The sequence below is a fragment of the Centropristis striata genome, chromosome 15, assembly GCF_030273125.1.
Source record: "Centropristis striata isolate RG_2023a ecotype Rhode Island chromosome 15, C.striata_1.0, whole genome shotgun sequence".
Classification (NCBI taxonomy): domain Eukaryota; kingdom Metazoa; phylum Chordata; class Actinopteri; order Perciformes; family Serranidae; genus Centropristis; species Centropristis striata.
Window position 1 is genome coordinate 25646535 of NC_081531.1, and position 27610 is coordinate 25674144.

Below are 27610 nucleotides of genomic sequence, written 5' to 3' on the forward strand. Positions count from 1 at the left end.
AAATACAGTGAAAGGGTCAAAGTTATGAGACCAAACAGCTAAACATACTTTTTTATATCTATATAACGTTAAATATAACTTTATTGACACGTTGCCGTGGATATGCATTGTTCTGCTTCTCTCCTGATGACGGCTCGCCTTGTTAGTGACCTGTCAATCAAAGGTAGCCCCGCCCCAAATAATATGATTCTTTATCTTCTATTTTCTTCTAAATGGGGCCATTATTAGAACTATTGACATCAAATTGTCTTGAAGATGATTTTTTACTAGCGATTGAGACCATATTGTTGTCCTGAAAAATTTTTCCAAGGTAATAAATCATGTGAGAAGTTTTCAAATTTTGGACTGAAATGAATGGACAGATTTTGTTTTTGCAGCCAAACTTAGCACCCCCTGCTGGAATTTTCGGTAGAATGCAGCTTAAGGCACTTCCTGGTTTGCCTCCATGCTCAGACCCGGAGGTTGCCGCCTGGTCAAAAGTCTGAAACTAAAAAAAAAGAAAGATCTGAAAGTGAAAAAGTGTTTTTTTAACTATAAAAAATAAGATCTGAATCTGAGAAGATAAAACATGCAACTGAAATAAACATGAAAGTGAAAAATGAAAATAAATAATTTATTCAAAATAATTACCGGAGTTGATCATAATTGTATTTAACCTGGGGAAAAAATGTGTACACTTATTTTTATTTTGAATACATTGATGTATTCAAAATTCAAGATCAAAACTTGAAATTTCAGTTTCAGATTTTATGTTTACAAGTACACAACCTTTGACTCTAATCTAGCTCCATAAATTTGCACCTATAGGAAAGTGTGATGTAGAAACATAAAGCCACCAGTGCACATCTTCTGACAATGGACTTTACTTTAACCCTCTATGGTACACATTATGATACCAGCTAGGAAAAAAATGTTTGGAGTGGTTTTTGGAATGTTTTGGGGTTTGTTGCCCGTCTGCAACATTGTACCATATCGGTGCACAAGTGAATAAGAAAGTTTTTAAAATTAATTTTAACATCAGTTATTTAATAAACATGTTAAAAAGATTCAGTAGCTTCAACCGGGTACAAAACATAACATTTAAAATGTAAAAAATATTATATTATATTATAAAAGGAACTTTTTTAACCGGTTTCTTGCCTGATTGTTTCCTGTAGGCAACATTGTACCATTGAACCAACGACCCATTCAAATGAATGTCTTTAACAGTCTAACGGTGTGTTGAGACCGGACGCGTAGCGAATATTTCGCGCGACAAGATTACATACAAAGTCAATGCAAACACGCGAATAGACGCGAATTTTTGCCGGCGGCGCGAATCGCGGGTTTCGCGCGACGCGAATGCCGCGATTGACGCGAATGTCGCGGCGCGAATGAAACAACGCGAATTCGCGTGAGTTCAATAAATTCAACTTTAGCGAAATATTCGCGTGACGCTGTGTCGGGACAGCCTATCAGCGTTGAGATTCTGGACGACAATGTCCGAGATACATACATGAGAGAGAGGAGAAAAGAGGCAGGAAGGAGGAGTGGGTCGGCAGGAGGGAAAAAGGTGGAAGTACTCTGCGGTCCTCTCTCCGTGCTGAGTGCGCCTCCGGATGATGTCACTCACCCAGACACGACGTCGTGTTTTCCGACTTATCTCGGACTTCCAGAGCAGGTACAGGGACGCTATGCTTGTCATGGTTGATGACAGAATGAAATGGAGGGAATTTTTTGGCGCTAAATAGTCTCTTGGGCGAAAATTCGCGAGTTATTTACTCGCGCGAGTGACGCGAGTAAATTCAACTACTCGTGCGATCAACTCGCGCGAGTAACGCAACGCGAAAATTCGCTACGCGTCCGGTCTGAACACCGATTAGTGTATGAAACTATTAGAAATGAAGGTTTACTCACCTATCAGTAGGAATATATTTTTTCCAGATGAAAAGGGCCAGGAAATTATGTTTTGAGTTATTTTTTGTGGCGCAAAGTGGCAAAGCTGTTTCCTTTGGAAAAGTCTGCAAAATAGGGTTTCAATATGGCCTCCTGGAGGTCATGTGACAAATCAAAGCATTGCTATTGGTTCCCTATACTCTTCCCTCTTTTTTAAAGTATTGCATCACTCAAAAACATGCATTGTAGAAATCTGACAGGCCAAAAATGCCTGAGGGCAACACTGTACCATAGAGGGTTAATGATGGAGACATGCGGCTGCTTTTTATTACACTCTTTTTTAATTTATCGGTGATCCCTGAAGACAACCACCACCTCCCAACACACACAAAAAAACAAAACAGATTACAGTTATGTTTGATCCCACTGTCTTTATTTGACTCATAAAAGCAGTACATATTATTTGTATGACTTTCAACACTCAGCATCAGTCACTGGATCACGTTTACATTTTTGTTTAATGTGCAACACTTGAAGATTGGCAGGTTACAGTTTAGTTTTTAGTCCAAATAACACGAGAAAACACGCGAATAACATTTTAATTGCAACAATTGATTTATAATTTAACACTTGAATGGATGAAATGTTATTGTATCATGAACATGAAATTTCAGCCTTCAATTTTGATTTAAAGTCAGTTTCTTAAATCTGCTTCATGGATGATTTCACTTTTTATTTAACATTTCAGAACAACAAATACCTTCTGACTTATAGTAAAGTATACAAGAGCTTATCATGATTTTAACTCTTTCACTCATGGTGCTTTTATTTTACAGTAAAAGCACACTGGTCATTCAGGTAATTCCATCTTAGTTAAAGCAACAGCTGAGGTTTAGGACCTGAATAAATTATTTAACTGTTATTAATAATATTATTTTAACAAGCTATGATTCTTGATTAGTTAAACCACACATGCTGAACATGGTTCTAGTGGTTTAATATGGCAATACAATATTTACAGACTTTTATGAGCTTTTAATTTAATGTTAATAACTAAATCAAAAATAATAAAAGGATCTTCAGTGAATCAACATAAAACTGACCAAACAGTATTACAACATATTATACAGTACATCACAGAATGGCAAAATAAATCAATATTTAAAACACACACCTCTTTAGTTTAGTTTTTACTAATAGGTTAATATGTAGAAATCCTTTCAATTCTAAAAAAACAAAAAACAAAAAAGTCATTTAAAAAATAGAAATAAATAAAACTAAAGCACCTTTTGACAATGAGGAGAAAATTGTTCCCAACTGGTTTTGTGTTTTTTCTTCTAGTTGTTTTACAGCAGGATATCAGTTCATAATGTTACACTAAATATTAAGCTCAGCAAGAAATGGGACTGTGATATTAACGTCTAATATAACTATGTGGGAGGAAAAAAGAAAAACATAGGAAAATAACTTTTTGTAAGGAGGGTCCATAGATACTGTGTGCAAAGTTTGGTGCAAAACTATGAAATTGCCTAGCAGGAGTTCGAAAAGTAGGTTTGCGACATTTCGTGAAATTGCGGGGGGGATACTAGGCGAAAATGGGCGTGGCCTATATCACAAGATTCAGCACAATTCAGGTAACACATGGATAAAAGGTTTTCGAATGTGCGATAAAGTACATGAGAGTTATTAGCCAGAATGCGATTTCCTTTATTATAGCACCTCCTAGTGGTGGAAATTCAGGATGACAATGGATGATAAAATTATTCGCCATGTGTGACTTATATTGAAAGTTTGGTGAGTTATGGGGTACGTTCAGACAGTGAAGAATGCGATCATTTGGGACTAAGAATAAAAATAATAAAAAGAGAATCATTCGAAAAACAATAGGGACCTTGCAGGTCGTTCCTGCTCGGGCCCTAATAAGAAAAATGAAGGAGGTGGGAACAAAATAACAATAGTAAAGGGGAGGGGAAATAATAATGATTTTCTTTGTGCGACAATAAGCGACTAAGATGTAAGAGCAGCAATGACAGCTGAAGCTTTACAGTAGATTTTAGAAACCAAAAAGACCCGGTCACACCAGAAATGTAGAACCATTCCAAAAAAATTGGGACACTGTGTAAAATGTAAATAAAAAAAGGATGCACCAAACTCAGAGTTTTAATTTACAATCCTCTTTCATTGCCCTTTACTCCTTTTTGTCAGGATTTGTCAGTGGTTGAAGAAGTATTCGGACCTTTACTTCAGTAAAAGTACTAATACCACACTGTGAAATTACTCCACTACAATTAAAAGTCCTCCATTCAAAACTCGCAATGTACTTAAAGTATCAAAAGTAAAAGTGCTCAATATGCCGAATGGCCGCACTCTAAATATATTATTGGATTATTATTATTAGTGATGCATTTATGTAAGCAGCATTTTAATTTTCTCAGGATAGGGTTCATTTTAACTCCTAAATATACTTTTATAAAGTTTAATTTAAAAAATGTTGAATCACTTTTAATTTATCATGTTATCATGTTATCATGTTTTTATGTTAAATCTTGACGTGTAAAGTAGTCAAGTATAAAGTTACATTAAATAGAAATACTCAGGTAAAGTACAAGTAACTCAAAATTTTACTTAAGTAAGTACTTAAGTATAGTACTTGAGTAAATGTACTTCCACCTCTGTATATTACCCCATAAAAGCAGACATTCCCATTATGTTGTGGGTTTTTTTTCCCTTTCAAAGCCGCACTAAAACAACTATAAAAGTAGGCTTCATCATATGGTTGTGCGATATAGATTATTTTTTCAGATAATTATGGCCATATCACCCAGTCCTACTTTACATGCTACTGCAGAGTTTAATCTAAAATAATGCATCATAATTTATTAGTTGATTATATTCTGTATGATGCTAAATCTACAAAGAAACTAAAAGATATCAAATAAATGTAGTGGAGTAATAAGTACAATATTTCCCTTAGAAATGTAGTGGAGTAGAAGTATATAGCTGCATAAAATGAAAGTAATAATAGTAATGTACTCAGTTATATTCCACCACTGAGAACAAGTGTCTACTGTTTGGCTGTGGAAAAACCTTTCCTAGGGCTGGAAAAACTAAATAATGAACTATGATCTGCACAAAGTTCACCTATGTCGACACTGACATAAAAGATTTGTGCAGATTTGCTTTGCCCTCCTGTTTCCACTGTGATTCCCTTGAAATGAACTGATTTATAAATAAGAAATACTGGTGGTACTGCGAAAGTGTTAAATAGATTTGGGAAAGCACAGAGAGTTGGTTATGTAAATATACTAACAGGAAAAGACACTTTTTTCCTCTCTTATCTTTAAAAAAATAATATTGCAAAACTGGAAGAATAAGGAAACAATTTCAATGGAGAATTGGAAGGCTTTGATGAAGTACTACCTGTGTATTGAAAGATCAATGTCAGAGGACAAAAATAAAAATCAACAATTTGATAGCCAATGGAACCAAATTTATAATGCCCTCTAGCAGATGTCATTAGAACACCCCTTTCTTTTTGTCCTTCTTTCTTTTTCCTTTTTGTTTTGTCGTGTGTGGGCGTGTGTGTGTGTCCAGTCTTGAATGTGGACCAGCATTGAGATAGAGTAGTCTTGTAATAAGACAGATGAAAATTCTGAAGTAACTTTGATTTTGATGAAATACTATGAAACTCTGATATTGATGAAATTCTGAAATTGCTATTTTTTATTTTTGATGTACTTCCTGGTACATACCTATGATGACCCATAGACATTAATTAAATAAAATTCTAAAAAAAATTAAATAAAGAAAGAAATACTGGTGTGACCGGGCTCCAAACCACTCAGGGGATGAGTGCATGTGTGATGTAACCATCAAACTCAAAAAGCAGACTCTTCAGAGCAGGAGTGGTGCTGCTGTTGGTCAAATGGTTCCCTTCCTTCCAAGACTTCACTACCCAGCAAACACCTGTGGTGTGAGGGGCGGCGGCAGGTTGTCACTGTCCACGTTGTTTGCATCGATGGCGGAAACGGTGCGAGGCAGAACCTCCAGAGGGTATTTCTTGAGGATGTCGTGCACCTCTCTCTGCACACTGTTGGGCCAGGAGAGGAGGTCGGCCTGCAGGCTCTGAGCGGCCTCCATCAGCGCGTCCTGCCGGCTGCTGAGGCCCGACAGCGCCTCCAGGTTTTGATTGAGCTGAGCCAGGACAGGGTTGGTGGCTTTTGGCGCTGGGTCAGCTTGGGTCCAGTCTCCCTCTGAGCTGTTGCAACGCGGCGAGGCTTGGCCCGACATGTAACGCTCAAATTCCTCCGTGGAAAGGTTCAGAGACTGAGCGTCCAACTTCTCGATAAAGGCCGCCGCACAGCACTAAAATAACAAAAACACACACCAACATTAAATGATGGTTAAGACACTGACGGGACTGAAAGCAGGAGAGGACAGAGGACAGAAAAGCAGACCAGGTTGGTGAAGTAGTATCCGTCCTCTCCGGTCATCAGCCTGCTGGGGTTACAGAAGCGAGTGATGTACTGGATGTTGGACTGAAGTCGTGGTGGGTTGGCTTTGAGCACGATGTAAATGAGCGCCGGGAGAAAGTCGTCAGCGGAGGCCGGCTCGTTCTTGGTGATCCTGATGGCACTGAAGATGTGTTTACTGCAGCGCGTGATGCATCCCAGTTTGTCCCGAGGAACTCTCTTAGAGTCCATCTCAATGACATCTGGAACAGACAGAGGATCATACGGACAGACATGTCATCAGCTGAGGTCAACCAGAAAGGGCGCCATATTAACCCGCTAAAAGGACGCATATCCCCACCCACTGTTGAGGAGGAGGACACATTCTTGTCAGTTATTCAGTTTTCTCAGTTGCATGTAAACTGGAACAAGGACAGAAGTCCGATTAGACGGCAAAATCGATTTTTAAGCATAGCTCGATTTAAACTGTGCATGTAAACACACTGAATCACTACTAAACAGAAACTTTTCAGTGTGGATGATTGGCACAAAATTAGTCTGCAACGCTTTAGGGGGCCAACAGCAATGCTCATTTGTTTTCCTTCCTTCCTCTTTTTCACAGCTGAAAACATTCATGCAGCGAAAACCACAAAACGAAAGTCTCAAAATAGACAGATGGGTTGCAGAAATCAACCCACTACTTGGACACATAATCTGACCCCCATTGACCTCAAGGCGGCACTTTAACAATCATGTTTACAATTCTGCAAATAACATCAAACAGCTGGTTTAGAGTCAATAATGTGTTTAATAACGTGTTTGATTGACAGCAGCTGCTACATGGTAGGGAGTTAGAATTAACAAGTGAACAAACTTGTAGTCAACATGTCATGTGCAAACCGTGTTGTTAGTGGTATAAAAGACCACAGCAGCATTTAACTGGACTCAAGTGGCATTTGCAGGTTTGTTTACGTACAGTTTAAAGTGCTGCAGCTGAGCAGATAATAAGCATTCATATCAGCTGATTAGCTTATTCAGCAGGTTAAAGTGCAGGACAAGACGTGTCTTCATGCCTGTAAGTTAGATAAGAAGAAGAAGAACTAATGTGGGTTGGCTCAGTGTGACCACCTGCACTGACTGTGACTGGGTGATTGTCATGAAGCCAGTCTAAGTTATGTCTGTGAAGATTATAAGGACATACTTTATTAAACTAAATACATTTCACTTTTATATGAATGAACAATATAGCCACAATGAGGTACAATGAATTGTTTTGTGCTAAAATAATATATTCTATTTCTTTTTAACATATTTTTGATTCACAAATTCATTACCGTAATGCATCTAGATAAAAAATCCATGGTTTCCCCACACTTATATACAATAAATATTTAATAAACTTTATAAAAAGAAATACACATTTCTTTAAAAATGTATAATTTAACAGAATATAATCAAATATCATGTTTTTTAAACATTGTATGAAGAATAAAATCTGAATGAAAATTGATGAGAAAAAATGGTTAAATGTTACGGTAATGATAGAATTGTTTGCATTAAAATATGTGTATATTTTAATAAAATACATTTCGGTCATACCAGCTACACTTGAGCATATTTAAGTGCTTGCCAAAGAAATAGAAAAAAAAAAAACCTTTTGTTGTTTTTTTATTTCTATTCAAAAATGTGTTACGGTAATGAATTTTGTTGCTCACAGTGTCTCTAAAAATGTCAGAAAATACCTTACATTTTTTCAAATAGATTATAAATTCATATTAAACAGTGACTTTAGATTGTATATGTCATAAAGGGTCAAAGAAAATATGTATTAATGCTCTTGGATTTTTGCTATGAGCTGTACCATGTTCATGAGAATCACCCAACCGCCCGCTGATGTTAATGCTTTTTAACCGTTTGCAAAAACTTGCATGTAATCAAGTTTCAAGCCAGTTCTTCAGAGGGAAGTTGACAGCAGGCCTCAACATGTCTGTGATCGGTGACTCCAGAGGGTTAGTTAAAACATTGACAGACAACTAACAGTGTCCTGATGAATTCATGCAAAGCGTCAAAAAATGTAAAATTCCCCTTAGGTTTTTGATATTTTGTTCCATATGTGGTTTACTGAGCAGGTATGAATGCTGCAGCAGTTAGACCTCTGACCTGTTATTGCTTTGACCACATTCTCAGAGACTTCAGGGATTTCTTCATCCATAGACACACACAGCATCTGGATGGTCACCCAGTGTAATGCCCTGCAACACAGAACCAACGCTGTAAGCCTGAAGCTTCATTGTTTTGCATATAATAAGAATAATAACACATTTTATTTATTGAGCGCTTTACGAAGTACTTAAAGACGCTTTACAGTTAAAACACAGTAAAAATGCAATTTACAAATAAAAACAAACAATTAAAATCAGCAACATTGCTCACACATTAAAAGCAGTTGTGAACAGGTGGGTTTTGACAAGTTTTTTGAAGGTGAGTGGATGTGAGCAGTCTCTGATGTTTTTTGGGAGAGTTCCAGAGGGAGGGGGCGGCTATTGAGAAGGCTCTGTCGCCCCAGGTTGGGTGCTTGGTCCTGATGGGAGGGCAAGGAGATTGGCCTCAGTCATTGCCAGTCACTTCCTTTCTAAATGACAAACTTACCCTCTATCTACTCTATTCTACTCTGTTGATCTGTACGACATCTATTGACGTCTGTCCGTCCTGGAGATGGATCCCTCCTCTGTCTCTCCCTGAGGTTTCTTCTTCTTTTTCCCCTGTTAAAAGGGTTTTTTGAGGAGTTTTTCCCTGGCTGCTGTGAGGGTCAAAGGTCAGAGGGTGTCCTACCATGTACAGTCTGTGAAGCCCTTTGAGGCAAATCTGTGATATGTGATTCTGGGCTATATAAATAAAATTGACTTGACTTGACTGTGTATTCAAGTGCAAGAAAAAACAAGAACAGCTGCTGCATAATCAGACTCATTTCCTGTTTCTCCCGATACACACACATTTAAAACGTTTAATAAAAAAAAAAATGAATAGAGATTGACTTTTCAGTCCCGAAGAACATCAGTGACACACATTATTGCACCACAATGATACAACTGGGCTACAAATATTGAGTTAGTTTGTCTTCTCTGTGTTTACACTGAATATGTTGTGTGATTTGTTAGTCAACGTATGTTCAGCTGATGTTCTCTGATCCAGTTCCAACAGTGTTAACCCGTCCGCAAACCTCCTATTCCCATTGTGAAGGTTAAAGAATAGCTTTGCATAAGCAGCACATTGCTTGTTAGTCATCTTTGTGCATTTGACACTGAAACAGGAACCTGTTCCAGTTTCAATCTGCACATGTTGATGCTAGGCTTCCAGCTTCCCCTTCCAGTGATTGTTAATTTCATGTGTTCTTAGTCAACTGTTGCTCAGAGGGATCTTTGTGCCCTTCCAGTTGTCAGTCTGGTTGAACTACAGACTCCTTATCAGAATATGTCATTTGTCATCAGCATTACATGATTTTGCATGCAGGTTGGTTGAAGAAGAATTCAGAACAGGAAGAGCTGAAATCTGTTTTGAATATGTCATGTTGTGTGTTGAGCTGCCAAAACCAAAACAGTCTCCCGGATTATACATATACATGGTAACACTTTAACTTAGGGAACACATATTCAACATTAATTAATTGCTTATTAGCATGCAAATAAGTAACATATTGGCTCTTTATCAGTCATTTTTAAGTAATTATTAATGCCTTATTCTGCATGGTCTTATTATACAACCAGTAAGCCATTAACTAAGAGTTTTCCCTCAATAACCTCAGAATTATGCTTTATTGGAAGTTGTTGTATATGCGTTATGATCTTTATATGCTTTACTTTGTATGGACTTTAAGTCTTTACATAGCGGTGAACGAAACCATGGAAATGGCAAAAAGCCACCTTCTCCAGACCTTTGACGTGACTGGTGGCTCCTTTTGGATGATTGGATGAGGATTGGTAGATTGTAATGTCAATCATTACTCTACAAAGTGGGTCACTTTGCACCAATGTTAGTCTACCAGTGACCCGCTGTAGGCAGCTATGTAGAGACTTATAACGTCCATGCAAAATAAAGCATATTAAGATCATAACTCATATACAAAAAGGTCCTTACTTACTACTAATAAGCAATAATTCTGAGGTTATTGAGGGAAATCTCTTAGTTACTGTCTTACTGGTTGTATAATAAGACCATGCAGAATAAAGCATTAATAACTACTTAATAATGACTAATTAAGAGCCAATATGTTACTTATTTGCATGGTAATAAGCAACTAGTTAATGTTGAATATGTGCTCCCTAATCTAAAGTGTTACCATATACATTACATTACTTGTGATAATATCGAGACAGCATTTCAACAGTAAGATAAAAGAAAAGTCCTGTGACAAAGTAGTCTTTTTAGTCTGTCTGGTTTTTAGCATCCGGCATTCACGCGCATTGTCAGTGTTTGTGTACAAATAATTGGTCTGTTGTACGGTGTTTTATTCTCCATAAACAAGACAAAAATAACATCTGTTTGTGAAGATGACTTTGAGTACAGAGGAGTCCTCTCAGACATCTGACTGGAACCAATCAAGCTCTAGTTGCAGCAGATTACACATTTTTTCAACAGCAGTATATATGTGTGTGATTATTAATATTATTATGAAAATATCACTGCCTTATCCACACCTTATCCTGTTCTGTGTGGCCAAGTCCTTCTTCTCGTCATCAGTAGTTTCTGGACAGAAGACGCTCTTATACAGACGAGTCATTATGTACTTTTCCACCTGGTCCATCACCTGCTCCACAGACTCGGAGGAGCCTGGTGGGAGAGAAACGAGTTATCAGACCACTTCAGTCTTAGAGAAGACATTGGTAAAAAAAAAAAATCATAATTCTGCGCATACTCTTGCACTCCGCAGTTTTTATGGACCTGTTTCTACTGAAAAATAGCCACTAACAAAGCTCTGCTCATTTGGTGATAAAGACATTTCAAGTCCCTTCACTGCAAAAAAGGTGTCTCTAAAAACAAGATAAAAACACTAAATCTGAGGGAAATGATCTTGCTGCATAGACAGATAATTTCACTTGACAAGATTTCTTAAATCAAGATGATTAAATCTAGAAATAAGCATGTTGAACACATAAAATAAGAAATTAACTCTTAAAACAAGATAAATTATCTAACACTTCTAAATCTAAAGTTTTTTTTTATCTTGGTAAGAAACAAATAATTGTCAGATCACTCTGCTCGGGCCAGTTCATCGCTGCTTGCAGCTTTAATTTATCTTGTTTTAAGAGTTAATTTCTTTAGCATACAACATGCTTATTTCTAGATTTAACAATCTTAATTTAAGAAATCATGTCAAGTGAAATTATCTGTCCATGCAGCAAGATCATTTCCCTCACATTTAGTGTTTTTATCTTGTTTTTAGACACACCTTTTTTGCAGTGTTGTTTTTGTTCCTCATAAGCTTTTATTATGGAACAGAAAAACCCTGAAATGTTGTTTTTGTCAGCAGCAACGTGAAAAAAGGAAAATAATTCAGATATGTGAATGTACAAACAGGGAGAGAAACTAAATGTAAGACCACAAAGATTCAGTAAGTTACAAAAACGTAACACCGAGAGACTTTTAAAAGCTCTCTGATCTGTTACACAGACACGAGTGTAGTCTTGCACCACACACTTATAGTGTGTGTGTCTATTTGTCCAAACTAAACTTGACAGCAGTTAAAGCGTTTTGGCTCTGAATAATCACTTGTCTTTGCTGCTCTCTCCTCAAAGTGCACTGTGTAGAGGCCTGCCACCATTATGTAACAATCAAAATATAGATTGTAGGTCACAAAGTGTTGGTTTGGATGCACTTGTTAGGAGGGAAAATATCAGGTCACTACCGAGCAATGTCCAGGGCTTCTTTGCCGCCTCGAGCTACTTTCAAACTATGAAATGCAGATTGTTATACATTTAATAAGAAATATTAACATTAACCCCAGAAGCTACAGTTCTTCTAATTTAATTTACAGCTGTGCAGTACCACTTTGAAGGAAACAGTTGTTGAATGTTATTGAGATCTCTGAACCAACCTTTAAAGTGAGTCAGTAAGCGGTCGGCCAGGTTCTGGTAGAAATCCTGAACGCACTCAGACAGTTCTTCAGCACTCAGGTCCTGACAACACGACAAGTCAGTATGATGATGATCAGTATATTGATCAGGTCATACGAACACTTCAAAAGGGATAGTTAGTTTGTGGAGGTTGGACACTGACTATGGATAAGTACCTCATACAATTCCACTTCAAAAAATCCTTCACGTTAAGGCAGTGGTTCTCAAATGGGGGTACGTGAAGGCATTCCAGGGGGTACGTGAGATTTTAAAATATACATTTAAAAAGTAGCATCCGTGCAAAAATCCTTTAAAAATAATTATTTAATACATATTTTAGGAAAATATAAGTATAAGTTCATAAAATGAATTTTATATTCAGTAGGCTATTCAATTTGATTCTCCTAAAAACCCAGAGTGTCCCCCATACCAGGATGGTTGGACCCAACCTGTCATATGCCACCTGGCATCACCTGTCAATCACTTGAAAACTCAAAGATGGAGTCGTGGTTGAAGCGTAGCAGTTATAGTTTTAAATGGTTATATGCTCACTGTTTTTACTACATTAGTTTGAATCACTACATTTAAGTGATGAGAAATATTTGTAATAAATTTAGTCATGGATTATTAACATTTAAAATGTTTTTTGTATGTGTTTATCAGTTCCAAAGTTTAATAAATCAGACACTGATGGCACAGCGCTCTGTTTTTAAGTCTTTTTTTTTTTCCAACCAAAAATGCTTTGCCCTGGTTAGGGGGTACTTGGCTAAAAATATTTCACAGGGGGTACATCACTGAAAAAAGGTTGAGAACCACTGCTTTAAGGTAATAATTTGCCACTAGATGTCAGACCTTCTTGCTCGACATGTTCACAATAAACGCTCTGCACTGCTTGTGGATCTCCCTGCCGGGCTTCTGGAGGTTTTTCAAGAAGTCCACAAAGTCCTTGGACACCTGGTCTGTGTCGAAGCTGGCGTGGCGGCTAATGGACGGACTGGGTGCCTTGCCCTCTTGGGTTTCTGATGACGGAAGAAACACATTTACATATACATACACACTAACATGCATACACGACCAGTGTAGGTTCCAGGTCGGCTCGGGGTCCTTCGTCTGTTGATTACGTCACACAATATGATTGGCTGTACGATTGAATGGGAGTACAATGTGATTGGCTGTATGTCAGACAATTGTGATTGGCTGTACGTCGTGGCAACCGGCTGTAGTCATAGCGACGCTTGCCTGTGGCGAAACCAATGTTCAAGTTTGGTGTATTTGTGCAATAAACTGCTTTTTATTTTGACTATAAGCGTGTGGTGTGTGGACTCCTATAAATGTTCATAAAATATGAGAATAAGTGTGTTTCTGTTGGATATGTGTGTATATATATACATTATCTATCTATCTATCTATCTATCTATCTATCTATCTATCCATCCATCCATCCATCCATCCATCCATCCATCCATCCATCCATCCATCCATCCATCCATCCATCCATCCATCCATCCATCCATCCATCCATCCATCCATCCATCCATCCATCCATCCATCCATCCATCCATCCATCCATCCATCCATCCATCCATCCATCTAAGTCGAATGCTACTTAGTTTGTCCGAGTCACGTTGCTGTAGATAGCGTTTTGTGTGACGTATCATCAGCAGACAAAGGAACCTGAGCCGACCTGGAAGTCGATCTGGTACCTACACCGGACCGGCTCCAACAGCAAAGAACAGAGAAGCTCGGATTAAAACACAAACTGAGGGAGTGTGACCTCCTTCTCTAGTCAGGACACCATTACTTCAATATGATGAAGCTGTTGTTGCTTTTAAGCTTGTCTTTCATTTGGTGATTTCAAAGCATTTCAGTGAAAGACAGGAACAGTCTGAAGAGTATTGTTAAAATCTGTTCTAAAATCCCTGGAGTGCTCACTGTAACCAACAACTCCTCCAGAGGGCATCGAGTATCTTGGCCTCCCCTGGGCACGTCCTTGCAGATGAGTTTGCTCTCCTGCCATCAGGTTGTGTTTATGTACTTCCTGCATGCAAAACAAACTGCCAGGCAAATATTTTACCCTTTAGCAGTCAGTCTTTTGAATTTACATTTAGTCATTTAGCAGACGCTGCTATCCAAAGCGACTTACAGGAAAAAAGGGGAACAATCAAGTTGTAGTGCAATAAGAGCCATTAGTGCAGCAATAAGTGCTAGTGAGGATTCTTTGAGGAGGTGTTGTACACCTGTATAATGTAAAAGTTGTATGTACTTGTACTTTTATATCATTACTGGCTTTTTATTCTTTATCCAGGGTTCGTACACTTTAGCAGTGGTCAAATTCAAGCATTTTTCAAGGACTTTCAAAGTCAATTTTCAAGCTTTTCCAGTATCTTACACCTGTTGTAAATTGCATGTTTTAGATGAGTACTTACATACTAAAAGGGGGAGATTTCACTGAACCATACCAATAGCAATGGTATTACACTTTTAGGAGGAATGCTCTTCATTTCAGACAGGCTACTCATTATTTTTTACATTGAACATGTGATTATCTAAAGTCTATAGATGGATATAGTCAGATTGCAAGAGAAATACAGGAAGAATTTCAAGCATTTACAAGCACTTTATCCAAAATCTGAGCACTTTTTAAACCTTGAAAATACAACATTTAAATTCAAGCATTTTTAAGGATTTCAAGCACCCGTACGAACCCTGTTTATTGGCACTTTTTTTCCAATATCTTGGCTCTTATTGGCTACTTATTGTTATGAAAGCTACTACGTGTTGTTGTTATTGTTGTTCTTGTGCTATGCATTTGTCTTGTTGTCTTTAAACTTACTGTTCTTAATTAGTGCCCCGAGTGGGACTAATAAAGTTGAATTGATTTACCTTTAAAAGTTGTTACAGCCCCGTTAAATCAAATCAAAATTACTTAATTTATCCCCGAGGGGAAATTCAGTTCGTCTGGTAGAATCTCTTGTTATTTTTATACAGTCTATGATCTTGACCAAGCCAAACCTCCAGGGCTGAAAAATGAAGAAAATGCAAAAGTGGCAAAAACTGCAGTTCCTCGAATGGCCACTTGAGGCTGGCTCCAATAGCGAGGCAATCCTTTCAGTGAGAAAGTACAACAGACTAGTAGGTGTGCTGATTGGCTCTAAATGTACCTTTCTTGGGAGCAGTGCGTGACGAGGGGCTGAAGAACTTCTTCACAGTGGTCACTTTCCGTGTCTTCTCGTTGGTCTTCTTCTCCTCAAACTTGGAGAAGGGTCCCAGAGAGGCGTGCCCCTGGTGTGGAGGTGGAACTGTGGTCTGGGAATTGGACTGTGTCTGTGCCCCCTGACTGCTGGCATACGCCGCCTCCTCCTCCCGCTGCAACCTGGAGCCAAGGACATTTCAAACACAGCAAACATCAGCAGGAGATTATGGAGGAAAACTTGTAGCTGCTAATGCTGCAGCAGAAGGCACAGGTTGGAAGATGTATTCAGATCTATTACTAACTTTACAGCAAAAAGACTACATGTAAAAGTCCTGCATTCAAAACCTTACTTAACCCTCTGGAGTCACCAAAAGCACCAAATCCAGACTTCTTCATGACATCCAGACTAGAAAACAAAGCAGCGTGGAGCCCTACTGTAAATTTACCTCTAAAGTTCTGGCTGTAAACTCCATGAGGCCAGTTTCAGTTTGATGGTGATATACCAAGTAAAACTGGAGACAAGGTCAAATATATTTTGTATCAAATGATAGAACTGGATGTAACCCTCTTATATATTTGCAATCTTTGTTCACATTTGCAACATTTAAAATTCTTTGAGCATGATAGTGTTTTGAAAGTAAAAAAACATTCAAAATCACATTTTATGTTGGACTAAAGGACTAAAAAATACACAAAATGACCAAAATTGTTACGCTAAACACCCAAGACACTAATAAAATAGAGTCCCACTAGAATAAAAACCAGAGTTGGATGACAGGATGACACACAATCACAGGATCACATTTACGTTGGTTTTTCTTTGTTTCTTTTTGGTTCCAAATGTTGATCCAGTAAGTCAGAATAAAAAATAAATTATTATTAGGTCATAAAGGTGAGGTTGTGCTGAAAAAAATATACCAACATGGCATTTAAACATTTTTTAAGTGATGTATAGAGGCAGGATGAAAAGGATTAAAAATGAATAAAATGGCCCAAGACTCCATGGAGTTAAGTAAAAATAAATATTATCAGCTGAAAGTTCCCTGTCTGCTTTACTATTATATATACATGAAGTTAGGATTAATGTCACTGCAGCATTAATGTTTGTGTTGCATTTTACTGCTGTAGAAGTTTAACTCTTTCTCATTCTTCGTTCTATAGGATCATAATATGTTTGTAGCGTGCAGTACTTGAGTAAATGTACTTAGTTACATCTAGAAGATCTTACTTTTCTGCCAAGGCCCAGTCGTCCTGGATCTGTTTCTGCCGTACCCGCTGGTACTCCTCCCTCCAGCACTTGGAGCACAGGCCCTGCCAGGCCGCGTTGCCGTAATAACCGCATCCCTTTTTGCACAGCAGGTCCGACTGATCCACGTGTATCCCACCTCGGCGCTCTGTCCGCTGACTCATGATGCCGGAAACCTGGAACAATCAGTGCGTCAGTGATTGTGTTTGTATGCGCTGCTGTACCTGTACCACAAACACAAAGACTCCTAATGAATCATCATGTTGCTCATGTTTCTGGATGTGTAAATGATAGGGATGCACGATATTGGATTTTTTGCTGATATCCGATATGCCAATTTGTTACAATTCATTTAGCCGATTTCCAATACCGATATTTTTTCCCGCACAACTAATTGCAGAGATCTTCATCTCTCTTCTGTAGTGGAATAAGCATACAGTATTATGGTGCATACTCTTATCACATTTGTTATGTAATATCATTCCTTGTGCAAAATAAGAAAAATACTTGATGCTTAAAACTGCATATTTATTTTTGACAATTGCTTTCAAATAAAATGCAAAAGATACATCCTACTTAAAACTTGGATGATGCTCTCCCTCAGATAACCATAACAATACTCACTATCAGGGCAAATTTGGCCAATATCACAATTGACATAATAAGTAAACATAACCTGTGTTCACTGGGAACATGTGAAAAGTGCAACTGTACCGCAATCAAACCCAAATTGAATAAAAAAGTTTACTCTTTGACAGTAAATGTGCTTAGATTAGTCAGTTACATGTACCTTACAGACTGCTGCGTACATTCAAATTTAACTTAAAACAGGAGCCCAATATGTGACGACTCAATCTGCACCATGCAAACAAAATCAAAAGAAGTACCAAAAATATAAGCAGCTTCAGTCCCTAATCAGAACATAAATAAATAGGTTGGCTCAGACTACACTGCACAATTCTATGAGCTACACACAAGGTGCAACAGAGAGGTGATGTGCAAACAATAACAAATTCCAAACATATTTGCACCAGCTTCATTTCTTCACAGCTTCTTTTTAAAGTTCAATGAACAAGGCTAAAAGACTGACAGACATAGGCGCCAAGGTTGTGCATTTAATCAAGTAAGCAGCACCCCATTGTTTAATCGGTTTATTATATTGGCGTGTTGGCCGATGTCCGATAGTTCATTTTTAAGCCAATATCGGCTGATACCGATAAAGTGCCGATAATATCATGCATTCCTAGTAAATGAGCAACATATTTAACATATCAAAAACTTAGATTAGTGATTAGGACAATGTTGTGGCCACAAAAATGAGTCAGGCCTCTGAGATCTGCAATCTCTCTCAACATTACTGTGTCAAGAGGCTGTAGCTGCTCAGGCCTAAGCTAGAGACATAGGGCATTCAGACAACTTATGGCTTTCCTCGCTCTATTGACAAAAACTGGGTTTACAGAACATAATTGCTCTCTATTCAATTGCTGAAAATGCATTTTCTGCAGAAATCTCCAAAATATTAAAGTTTTTTGATAAATGTCATTCATATTTTTTTTTGTTTTTGAAATGCTGTTCACAAACAACTTGTGTTCTTAATGATGCAGCAGAAGGCAGTGCTGGAAGAAGGATTCAGAGCCTTTACTTAAGTAAATGTACTAACCACACAGCAAAACTACACCGGAAAAGTCCTGCATTGAAAATGTTACTTTACACAAAATGTACTTGAGGTAAAATGTCTCATTCTGTAGTAACTTTTATTTGTGATGCAGTATTTTTAGATATTTGTATTTGTACTTTAACTTCTAAGTCTTCATCCACCACTGTATATACTGCATATGCACAGCAAGTAAGTTTTGTACATGCATGCATTTATGACATAATTGTACTTAATTTGAGCACTTCTATTTTATGCGACTGTAAACTTCAACTCCACTAACATCTCAAATAGAAATATTGAACATCTATGTTTAAATGCGCTTTACACTACAATCTGCGCTCATTCACCGTTCACACATACATTCATACACACATTCACACTGGTGGCCGAGGCTGCCAGGGCACACTCACTTTTTGCTCACTTTTAACATAAAAGTATAATATACTAAATGCTAATATTAATAACGGCTCCACATTGATGGATTAACAGTTACGTCATTACAGTTTTTCTCAGTGGCTTTGGTGCATTTCTCACATCACATCATAGTATCAGTTTCTCATTCCTTACAGCAAATTACAAATGCTTTTGAACATGTATCAAATGCTTTCATACAACTCTGCTGTTTTATAACATTATTATTAAATCATGTCAGTCAAAATTAACTGTACTTGTGAATGCTGAATAGTCATTCCATATAAAACTAATAGTCCTCAGCAATGAGCAATGAGCTTGAGTCATTACATACAAAAATTTTATACATTTTTTCTAAATCTTTTTTTTTTTCCTGAAAATGTCTCCTAAATTGAACAATTTCTCTCAGGTGAACCTCAGCTTTCACTGATGAGAGTGGATTCACCACTCGAGGAGATACTTTCCTCGCTGCATTGCCAGAGATGATATTGTCTGTGATGTAGATGAAACTATGTGGCCAGACAGAGAGGAACACCTGGATGTGCATGAATGATTTACAGTAATATCTATGTTGTAAGTTCAGTTCCATTATGTACTGCAATATTGTTTACAGTTGTGCACAGCTCTACCCAAAGGGAGTTTATATTTGCTGTAAATAAGGGTTTATTTTTTCTTTTGCACAATGCTGTGAACAAAACAGAATTGCACAGAGCATGTGAAATAAATATGTGAAACATACATATTGTGTGTTGTACTCAGTTACCTCACTAAATACAGTAATGTGTAACTTTACTGTGGTTTTCAAATGGCTGTGTAAATAGTATAAAGTGCTGTCTGGGGCATTTTCAGGTGTCGAGTGACACGCTTTTGCAGGTTATCAACTAGGTTTTGCAGTTTGTACCAATTGTTTTGAGAAATGCATTAACTGTTGTGCAAATGTAAATAGTGATGTGACAAAATGCACCAAAGCGACTGAGAAAACTGCAACAGTTACGTCATTAAGATGCTCCTACAAGTAGCCTGTGTGTTATTGATAAAAACAGATACAATGAACAGTCAATGGAGTCAGTCTGCATGATGAGTACTTTCTACTGTTGATATCTTAGTATTTCTACATTGACTAAAGTATCTGAGACTTTCTTCTACGGCTGCCTTGTAATAATAACGTGTTTAAACGCCCATCAGACTACCTGTGAGCTTTAGTTTTAGCTTTATTCCTGTTTTTCCGTCAATGTGTCGCCTGTTGTCGGTCAGTTAGCTTGGAATGCTGCGGTATTTTCACGTCGCTGTCACAGTGCAGCAACGCTAGCAACGGAAATATTTAACACGACTTATCACTAATGTTTAACGCAACATGTTATGTACCTACAGCGCTGCTTTACTCACCTGTTATTCCGTTTTCAGCGACCAAGAGCACGAACACACCTCCTCTTCTGTTACGAGAGACGAGGAATCCTTCAAGGTACGGACAGTGACGTCATTATGACATGATGCTCACTGGTTTATCCTGATATTATACACTTTTTTTATACTCTTGAAACGGGGGCAGAGTACATGTTTAGGCTTACAAAACAACCCTGCACGTTTCAAACGTGCATGGTTGTTTTGATTTGGGAATGTTGATTCAAGTCACAAGTCTACTTACTTCCGCATTAGGGGTTAGTTTTTAAAAGGATTAGACTATGTCGTCATCATGTACTGCACATGCGCAAAGTGAGGAGCAAAAGCTGACATTTTTAATTGGTTCATATCGCTGTCTATGATTTATATGGGAGCCAAAAAAAAGATATACAATAAGAAAAAAAAATAACAATAATAATTAGTTGCTCAAAAAAAATCATGTATCTCAAAATATTGAGGTACTGTTACACTCTTAAAACAAATGTGTTAATATCAACACAATTTGTGTCAATTTACAACACATAAATGTGTCTATACAAGGACCACACACACCATTTTGTGTTACTTTTAACACAATTCCTGTGTTGAGATTTTAACACATTGTGTTTGATTTTTAAACACAGTGACTGTGTCAAATATAACACAATATGTGTTGTCCTTATATAAACACATTGTTGTGTTAAAGATGTGTTCATTCTATTGCTAAGGATTTGAATTCAAATAAACAGCCCAAACTGTAGAAGAAAAGTTAACATTTATTGAATAATTTATATTATCTTTCAAAATTTCATCACGTCTATAGTTCATATGTTAACATTTAGTATACATAGCCTACAAAACATTACTACATGTTCCCATAACATGTATTAACACATATCAAACATTATATACAAAAGCTAGCAGCAACCTTTACAAGAAACCTCCTCGATTTAGTGCATATGGTGCCAGACTTTTCATATTCTCAAAGTATGTCTGGAGCCTTAACTTGGATGAGTGTTTCGAGTGCCCCCAATCCACTGTCATCATGGTCAGGTCACAAATTTGTCTGTCTTGGCTGAGGGTTTGGCAGGGTAGCAGGCTGAAGTAAACACAACAAACAAAACAGAAAAATGTACGAGTCATCAACACAGTTTAAAATGAAACAAATACTCAATACTACAAAATAATAATATTTTGACACACTGTAAAAATACTGTTTGAAAATGTTTAGTAAAAGTATGTAGGTATAGTCACAAGAAACACAAAAACATTGTATTTTATTGAGGCACCTATTCTTTCATATATTGGTCAGATTGCTGCCTTTATAAGAATATCAATCCCTCCATACTTGTCCATAGTTTATTATTAAGTTGTTTGTTAACTTTTGGTGAGGCACCTATTCAACTGTTAAAAGTTAGAGTTATATGTGCTTATAATATTATAATATGATTTTCCCCTGCTAAAATTTATCCTAACTTTGGAGTGTTAGATCTTCTAGTTTATAATATGATTTGACATAATTCATCTTCTTACACTGGAAAACAAACCCCTGTTGTTTTTACGGTAAAAAAAACGGCAGCTGTGGTTGCCAGAACTTTACCATAATAAATACGCTGCAACTTTTTCTAATATTACGGTAAAAGGATATTAGCACTGTTGAATTCATGTTTAAGATTGCCATTTTATTCCATATTTTAAAAAAATAAAATGTTTTTCCATCAAAAGAAATGCTGTTCTGCCATATAATTGACAAGAAAATACTTTATAAATGCTGCATGAATTAAAGATTTTACCATTAAATATTACAGTATATTTTGTTCGAGATATGGTGTTTAGTACATTTAACAATGAGAAAAAGTATTTTTCAAAAAGAAAATGTAAAAAACACAGTTTTGGCTGATATATACATTTACGGTGTTTCATTGTTACTGATACTGAATGAAGTCATTTATTATCTTATGGCCTTTTACTGTCATTGTTTAGCAGTTTTTCAAATCTACAGACAATTATGGTGTCTACAAAATAAGATTGTCTACAATCTTTTTTTACAGTGTAGAAGCTGTAAACAAGAATGTTTTTTTTTAACGTGATGATTATCAGAAAAAGTTTGTGTGTTTCTTTAATGCAAAATCTTAATTTGTAAAGAAACCAAAGCTGTCAAATATTTGTCGTGTATGTTACCCTCATGTGGAGTGGAGTGAAAGAAGGGATCTGAATACCACTGTGTGTTTGTATGAACCTTGTTTCACTTGAGCAGATAGATAATTCATGCTCATGAGAGATTTGTTGGACTCTTCATGCTGATAACATCTCTCTGACTGGGGCAAATAAACACACATGGGTCAGACACACAGATAACAGGCAGACACTGACTGGTTAGACAGACAGAAACAACCATGATCCCGATGGCTCACACTCTGTGTCTCCCTTCTCCTGCCACCGTCCAGGAGCTGTTCTCTGTGGCTCGGGACGCCAGCATCATTCCTGATATCTCCTTGGATCCCGTCCTCGCCACCTTCCTCTCGCTGGATTCCTCAGCCTCTCTGCAGTATCAATATGACTTCTTACAGCGCAGCATGAACGTGGAGCAGCAGGCCGCTTTCAACCTCAGTGTGACTGAAGAGCTGAGAGGCAGCAGCAGGGTCACCTGTGGAGGAGTCGGGGTTGTTGCTCTGGCTATGTCTTTGCTTTTTGACCTGGTTTCCCAACAAGTAGGTTTACTTTGTCTCTCGTTTGTTTGGCAATATTAAATACGGCCTAAAGCTCAAAACATCCTTTGGAACATTGTGTTAGATACTTACACTCCTGTCCTTATTTTCACACCTCTCTTGCATTGTCCCTTTTCTCCTGTTGGAGGGTAAACATATCAAATAAACATATGAGCAATGAACAAGTTTGTAGCCTAAACCAAGGGGGTCAATAATCTACAATACACAGTGCCCTTACTGCACAAAGTCTGCTCTCAATGGAGACACAAAATCAACCCAGTTTTTCGTGTAGATGAAAAAAGTGTCTGTTTTTTAGTCTAGAGAAGTCAGCTTCTCCATTCTATATATATCAAGCATTACCTCTACCCAATCCTCTATTTGTGGTGCATCTGTTTTAGCCATTTTCTGGTGTTGGCCTTTTTAGCAGCCACCAACATTATTCGAAATATGTATTTTTCTCCTGACCTTGTAATCTCCTGGTTCTCTTTTCCCAAATATAACACTTCAAACATAAGTGGAAGTTGCACTGTCCTGCCAATAAGGTTTAATACCAAGGCATCCCCAAAATATATGAAAACGATTGGCCTTATCTTCCCCATATTTGACACTTTTAAAGGTCAAGGTCAAGGTCACGTTTATTTCTAGAGCACCTTATATACAACCAAGGTTGACCAAAGTGCTTTACATAACTGAATAACAACAACAACAAAATCCAATCCAATGCAAGATACATAATTGAATAACAATACAAATAAAAGACAATTTGATCTAACAATATATTACATGAGATGTGCAATACAACATACAGAAACAACTGTCTTCTCACACAGGTTCGAAAGCCTGGGAGCGACTTTTAAAATATTTATTTTGTGTTTTATCACAAAGCATTATACAAAAACGAAGCTGAAACTCCAGACGCTCTGTTCTCCCACCAGGTCCGATCACAAGGATCCACAGTCCCATCAGCCCAGAGACCCCAGGTCAAGAGCATTTTTGGCATCAGCAGTTCTTCAAGAATTGGTTGGATCATCTACAGTTATCTCCGCCTGATCCCCGGCATGGCCAACGACCAGGAGAAGCTGGCCGAGACCACGGAGCTCCACGACAACTGGCTGAAGCTTGAGCTGATTGACCATTATGAAAGGATGACCACGAAGAAGAGGATGAGCACAGTGTCCATGCAGGAGTGGCTGGCAGGAGCTGCTTTTCATCTACACATGAGGATACACCAGGTAATGACAGACATTAAAAAAAACCTCTGCTGCAGCATAAAAATCACCACCCATAATGAAAACATTTTCAAGAAAGAAAGGTCACCTTGGGCTCAAAGTGTTCCATATACAAGTGAGGTATTAACGCTCTGGAGTCACTAAAAGCTCCAAATCATGAATTCTTCATGCCATCCAGACTAGAAAACAAAGCAGCGTGGAGCTCTACTGTAAATTTACCTCTAAAGTTCTGGCTGTAAACTCCATGAGGCCAGTTTCAGTTTGATGATGATATACCAAGTAAAACTGGAGACAAGCTCAAATAGATTTAGTATCAAATGATAGAACTGGATGTAACCCTCTTATATGTTATATATGCAACCTTTGTTCACATTTGCAACATTTCAAATTCTTTATTGAGCATGATAGTGTTTTGCAAGTTAAAAAAAATATTAAAAATCACATTTTATGTTGGACTAAAGGACTAAAAAAGACAAAATGACCAAAAAACGACACAAAATGACAAAAAAAAAAGACACAAAATGACCAAAAAAAGACACAAAATGAGAAGACAGAATGACCAAAAAAAACACACATATGGCACAAAATGACAAAAAAAAGACACAAAATGACTAGAAAAAGACACAAAATAACTAAAAAAGACACAAAATGACTTCATAAGACACAAAAAGACATGAAAAGGATTCAAAAATGGACAAAATAGCCCAAGACTCCATAGAATCTAATAATCACTATAAAGTGCTTGAAAATTCAAATGGATAAATGTGTATTGGGGTGAATGGGCTGCAGCAAAAGAAAGAAATAATTGCATGCCTGTGATTGGAAGCAACTGGTTTCCTGCATGAGACATGCTAGTACAAGTCCAACCTCCACACACTATAAAGGACACTCCTTCTGCACCGCACTGTTGGCACTGAATATAAATGGTTAGGTGATCTGATCTGACGGCACTTACGGTTTTTCTCAGTGGCTTTGGTGCATTTCTCACATCACTATTAACATTTGCACAACAGTTACTGCATTTCTCAAAACTATTAGTACAAACTGCAAAACCTAGTTGATAACCTGCAAAAGCGTGTCACTTGACACCTGAAAATGCTCCAGACAGCACTTTATACTATTTACACAGCCATTTGAAAACTACAGTGAAGTTACACATTACTGTATTTAGTGAGGTAACTGAGTACAACACACTGAATATGTTGGTTTCACATTTTTACTGCATATGCTCTATTTGTTTACAGCATTGTGCAAAAGAAAAAAAATAAACAATATTGTTAAACAATAACAAGTAAACAATATTGCAGTATATATTGGAGCTGAACATACAACATAAATATTACTGTAAATCATTCATGCACATCCAGGTGTTCCTCTCTGTCTGGCCACATATTTTCATCTACATCACAAACAATATCATCTCTGGCAATGCAGCAAGGAAAGTATCTCCTCGAGTGGTGAATCCCTCTGCAGTGTTGTAGAAATGGTCCACACTATGTCTTGCTTGGTTCATATATGTTGTAAAGTGTTTATGTGTTTATGGATTCAGCTCTGAGTGATTGTAGTGACTGTAGATTGTATGATTGTGATTGTATTGTAGTGAGTGTAGAGAAGTGGCTTATCATTGGTTCAACTAATGCTTCACACAGCCCTTCTCACCAGTGAAAGCTGAGGTTCACCTCAGAGAAATGTATTCAATTTAGGAGACATATTCAGTAAAAAACAAATAAAGATTTAGAAAAAATATATAAAATTTACTTGACAGATTTTGACAACTAGTTCAACATTTTTGTATGTAATGACTCAAGCAATGAAATGAGGACTATTAGTTTTATATGGAATGACTATCCAGCATTCACAAGTATAGTTAATTTTGACTGACATGACATAAGAAAATTATAAGTTATAAAACAGCAGAGAGTTGTATGAAAGCACTTGATGACTGTCCAAAAGCATTTGTAATGTGTTGTAAGGAGAAACTGTTACTATGATGAGCACAAATGACTAAATGTTGTGGAGGTTGAACCAACTGTTGTGCAAATGTTAATATTGATGTGAGAAATCCACCAAAGCGACTGAGAAAAACTGTATTTACTCTTGTTCCAACAGGTTCGTCTGCACTCTGTGCCTCAGGGATCAGCTGAGTCTCTGCGGCTGTCTTATAAGACGGCAGTAGGTCGCCTGGTTCAGGGCTACACCGTCTATCTGCACAGAAACGTCAGGGAGACTCCAGCAACCCGGAAACCTGGAACCAAGACAGCAGGCGGACCAGGACAAACAAACACATCTAGCAGGACCAATATGACCTGCTCAAGTGATCAGATTTTTAATGAAAGTCTGGTTGATATCTCTGATGATAAATTTAATGAAACCACAATGCCCAATTCAACTGCTGAAGCCTGTAAATCAAACAGATCCGGTGAAGACTTTGGACTTAATGTGTCCAACAGAAGTGTTGAGACTCAAGATGTAAACAGAGAGACACTCAATAATACGGCCGTATATGAGGACGTTCAGGGTGTGTTGGTTATTGAACCATTGAGGAATGTGAGTCACAATGTGCAGCATCACCCCTGTGAGTCTCCGGCCATACAACAAGCCTTGGTGACGCAGATAATGAATGCTCAGGACCTGGAGAGGAACAGGAACTTCTTCCTCCACCCTGAGAAACTCTTCCACAGCCTGCTCAAGCAGAGGGACGACTTTGTGCTGAAGACAAACTAGACACAGTGGTAGAGAGCAACTAAATATGATTACTCGAGTACTTTGCTTAAGTACAAATATGAGATTCTTGTGGTGCACTTGCATGTTTTTATGCACTGTTCACCCCTCTACCGCACATTTATATGAATAGATTTTATATATGTAGATTTCATCCTTATGTATTAACTTCTGCTTAAAATAAAATGGAACAATGTAGACATACATTTACATTACAGTGACAAAGCCAAACAGCAAGTGGAAGGACATTAAAGCACATTTAAAACACAGTCACACAACAGGTTACCCCACATGATGTTAACCTGGCCCCAGGATATGAATACTGTTCCAGCTATAAACTCCTGTTTATGCATCACATGACATCACCAAAATATGTCTCACAATATTGCCGTTTATTTTTAATTTTTAAAGAAATCTTGCAATAAGTTCTGTTTTGGTAACAGTGAGGTTGAAATTATATGATGATTCTTTTAAGAAAACAAGACTCTAAATCTATCTATCTATCTATCTATCTATCTATCTATCTATCTATCTATCTATCGTGTGTGTGTGTGTGTGTGTGTGTGGGGGGGGGGGGGGGGGGGGCAACACCGTAGCGTCACGCCCACCGGAAGCAGCAGAAGAAGACG

The 27610-nt window shown here is 37.6% G+C and overlaps 2 protein-coding genes across 2 annotated transcripts; one reads left to right on the top strand and one right to left on the bottom strand.

The window, feature by feature from the left end:
* Positions 1-5454: 5454 nt before the first annotated feature.
* rabgef1 (RAB guanine nucleotide exchange factor (GEF) 1) lies at positions 5455-20483 on the bottom strand. The gene is made up of 9 exons (XM_059351677.1): positions 20330-20483; positions 16858-17051; positions 15598-15809; positions 13289-13455; positions 12418-12499; positions 11021-11153; positions 8487-8578; positions 6333-6589; positions 5455-6240 (listed from the first exon to the last, which is right to left on the bottom strand). The coding sequence occupies exons 2-9, from the start codon at positions 17037-17039 to the stop codon at positions 5827-5829; spliced, it is 1539 nt and encodes a 512-aa protein (XP_059207660.1). The 5' UTR covers positions 17040-17051; positions 20330-20483; the 3' UTR covers positions 5455-5826.
* On the top strand, positions 20283-27458 carry LOC131986626 (uncharacterized). Its single transcript, XM_059351678.1, has 4 exons — positions 20283-20405; positions 22771-23034; positions 23967-24263; positions 26370-27458. The coding sequence occupies exons 1-4, from the start codon at positions 20298-20300 to the stop codon at positions 26982-26984; spliced, it is 1284 nt and encodes a 427-aa protein (XP_059207661.1). The 5' UTR covers positions 20283-20297; the 3' UTR covers positions 26985-27458.
* The last annotated feature ends 152 nt before the right edge of the window (positions 27459-27610 follow it).

Coding starts and splice junctions, on each gene's coding strand:
- rabgef1 (XM_059351677.1), bottom strand. CDS start 17,039: ATGAGTCAGCGGACAGAGCGCCGAGGTGGGATACACGTGGATCAGTCG. Junction 12,500..13,288: donor TGAACATGTCGAGCAAGAAG/GTCTGACATCTA, acceptor TCGTGTTGTCAG/GACCTGAGTGCTGAAGAACT. Junction 8,579..11,020: donor GCCACACAGAACAGGATAAG/GTGTGGATAAGG, acceptor TCTGTGTTGCAG/GGCATTACACTGGGTGACCA.
- LOC131986626 (XM_059351678.1), top strand. CDS start 20,298: ATGTTATGTACCTACAGCGCTGCTTTACTCACCTGTTATTCCGTTTTC. Junction 23,035..23,966: donor TTGACCTGGTTTCCCAACAA/GTAGGTTTACTT, acceptor TTCTCCCACCAG/GTCCGATCACAAGGATCCAC. Junction 24,264..26,369: donor TACACATGAGGATACACCAG/GTAATGACAGAC, acceptor TTGTTCCAACAG/GTTCGTCTGCACTCTGTGCC.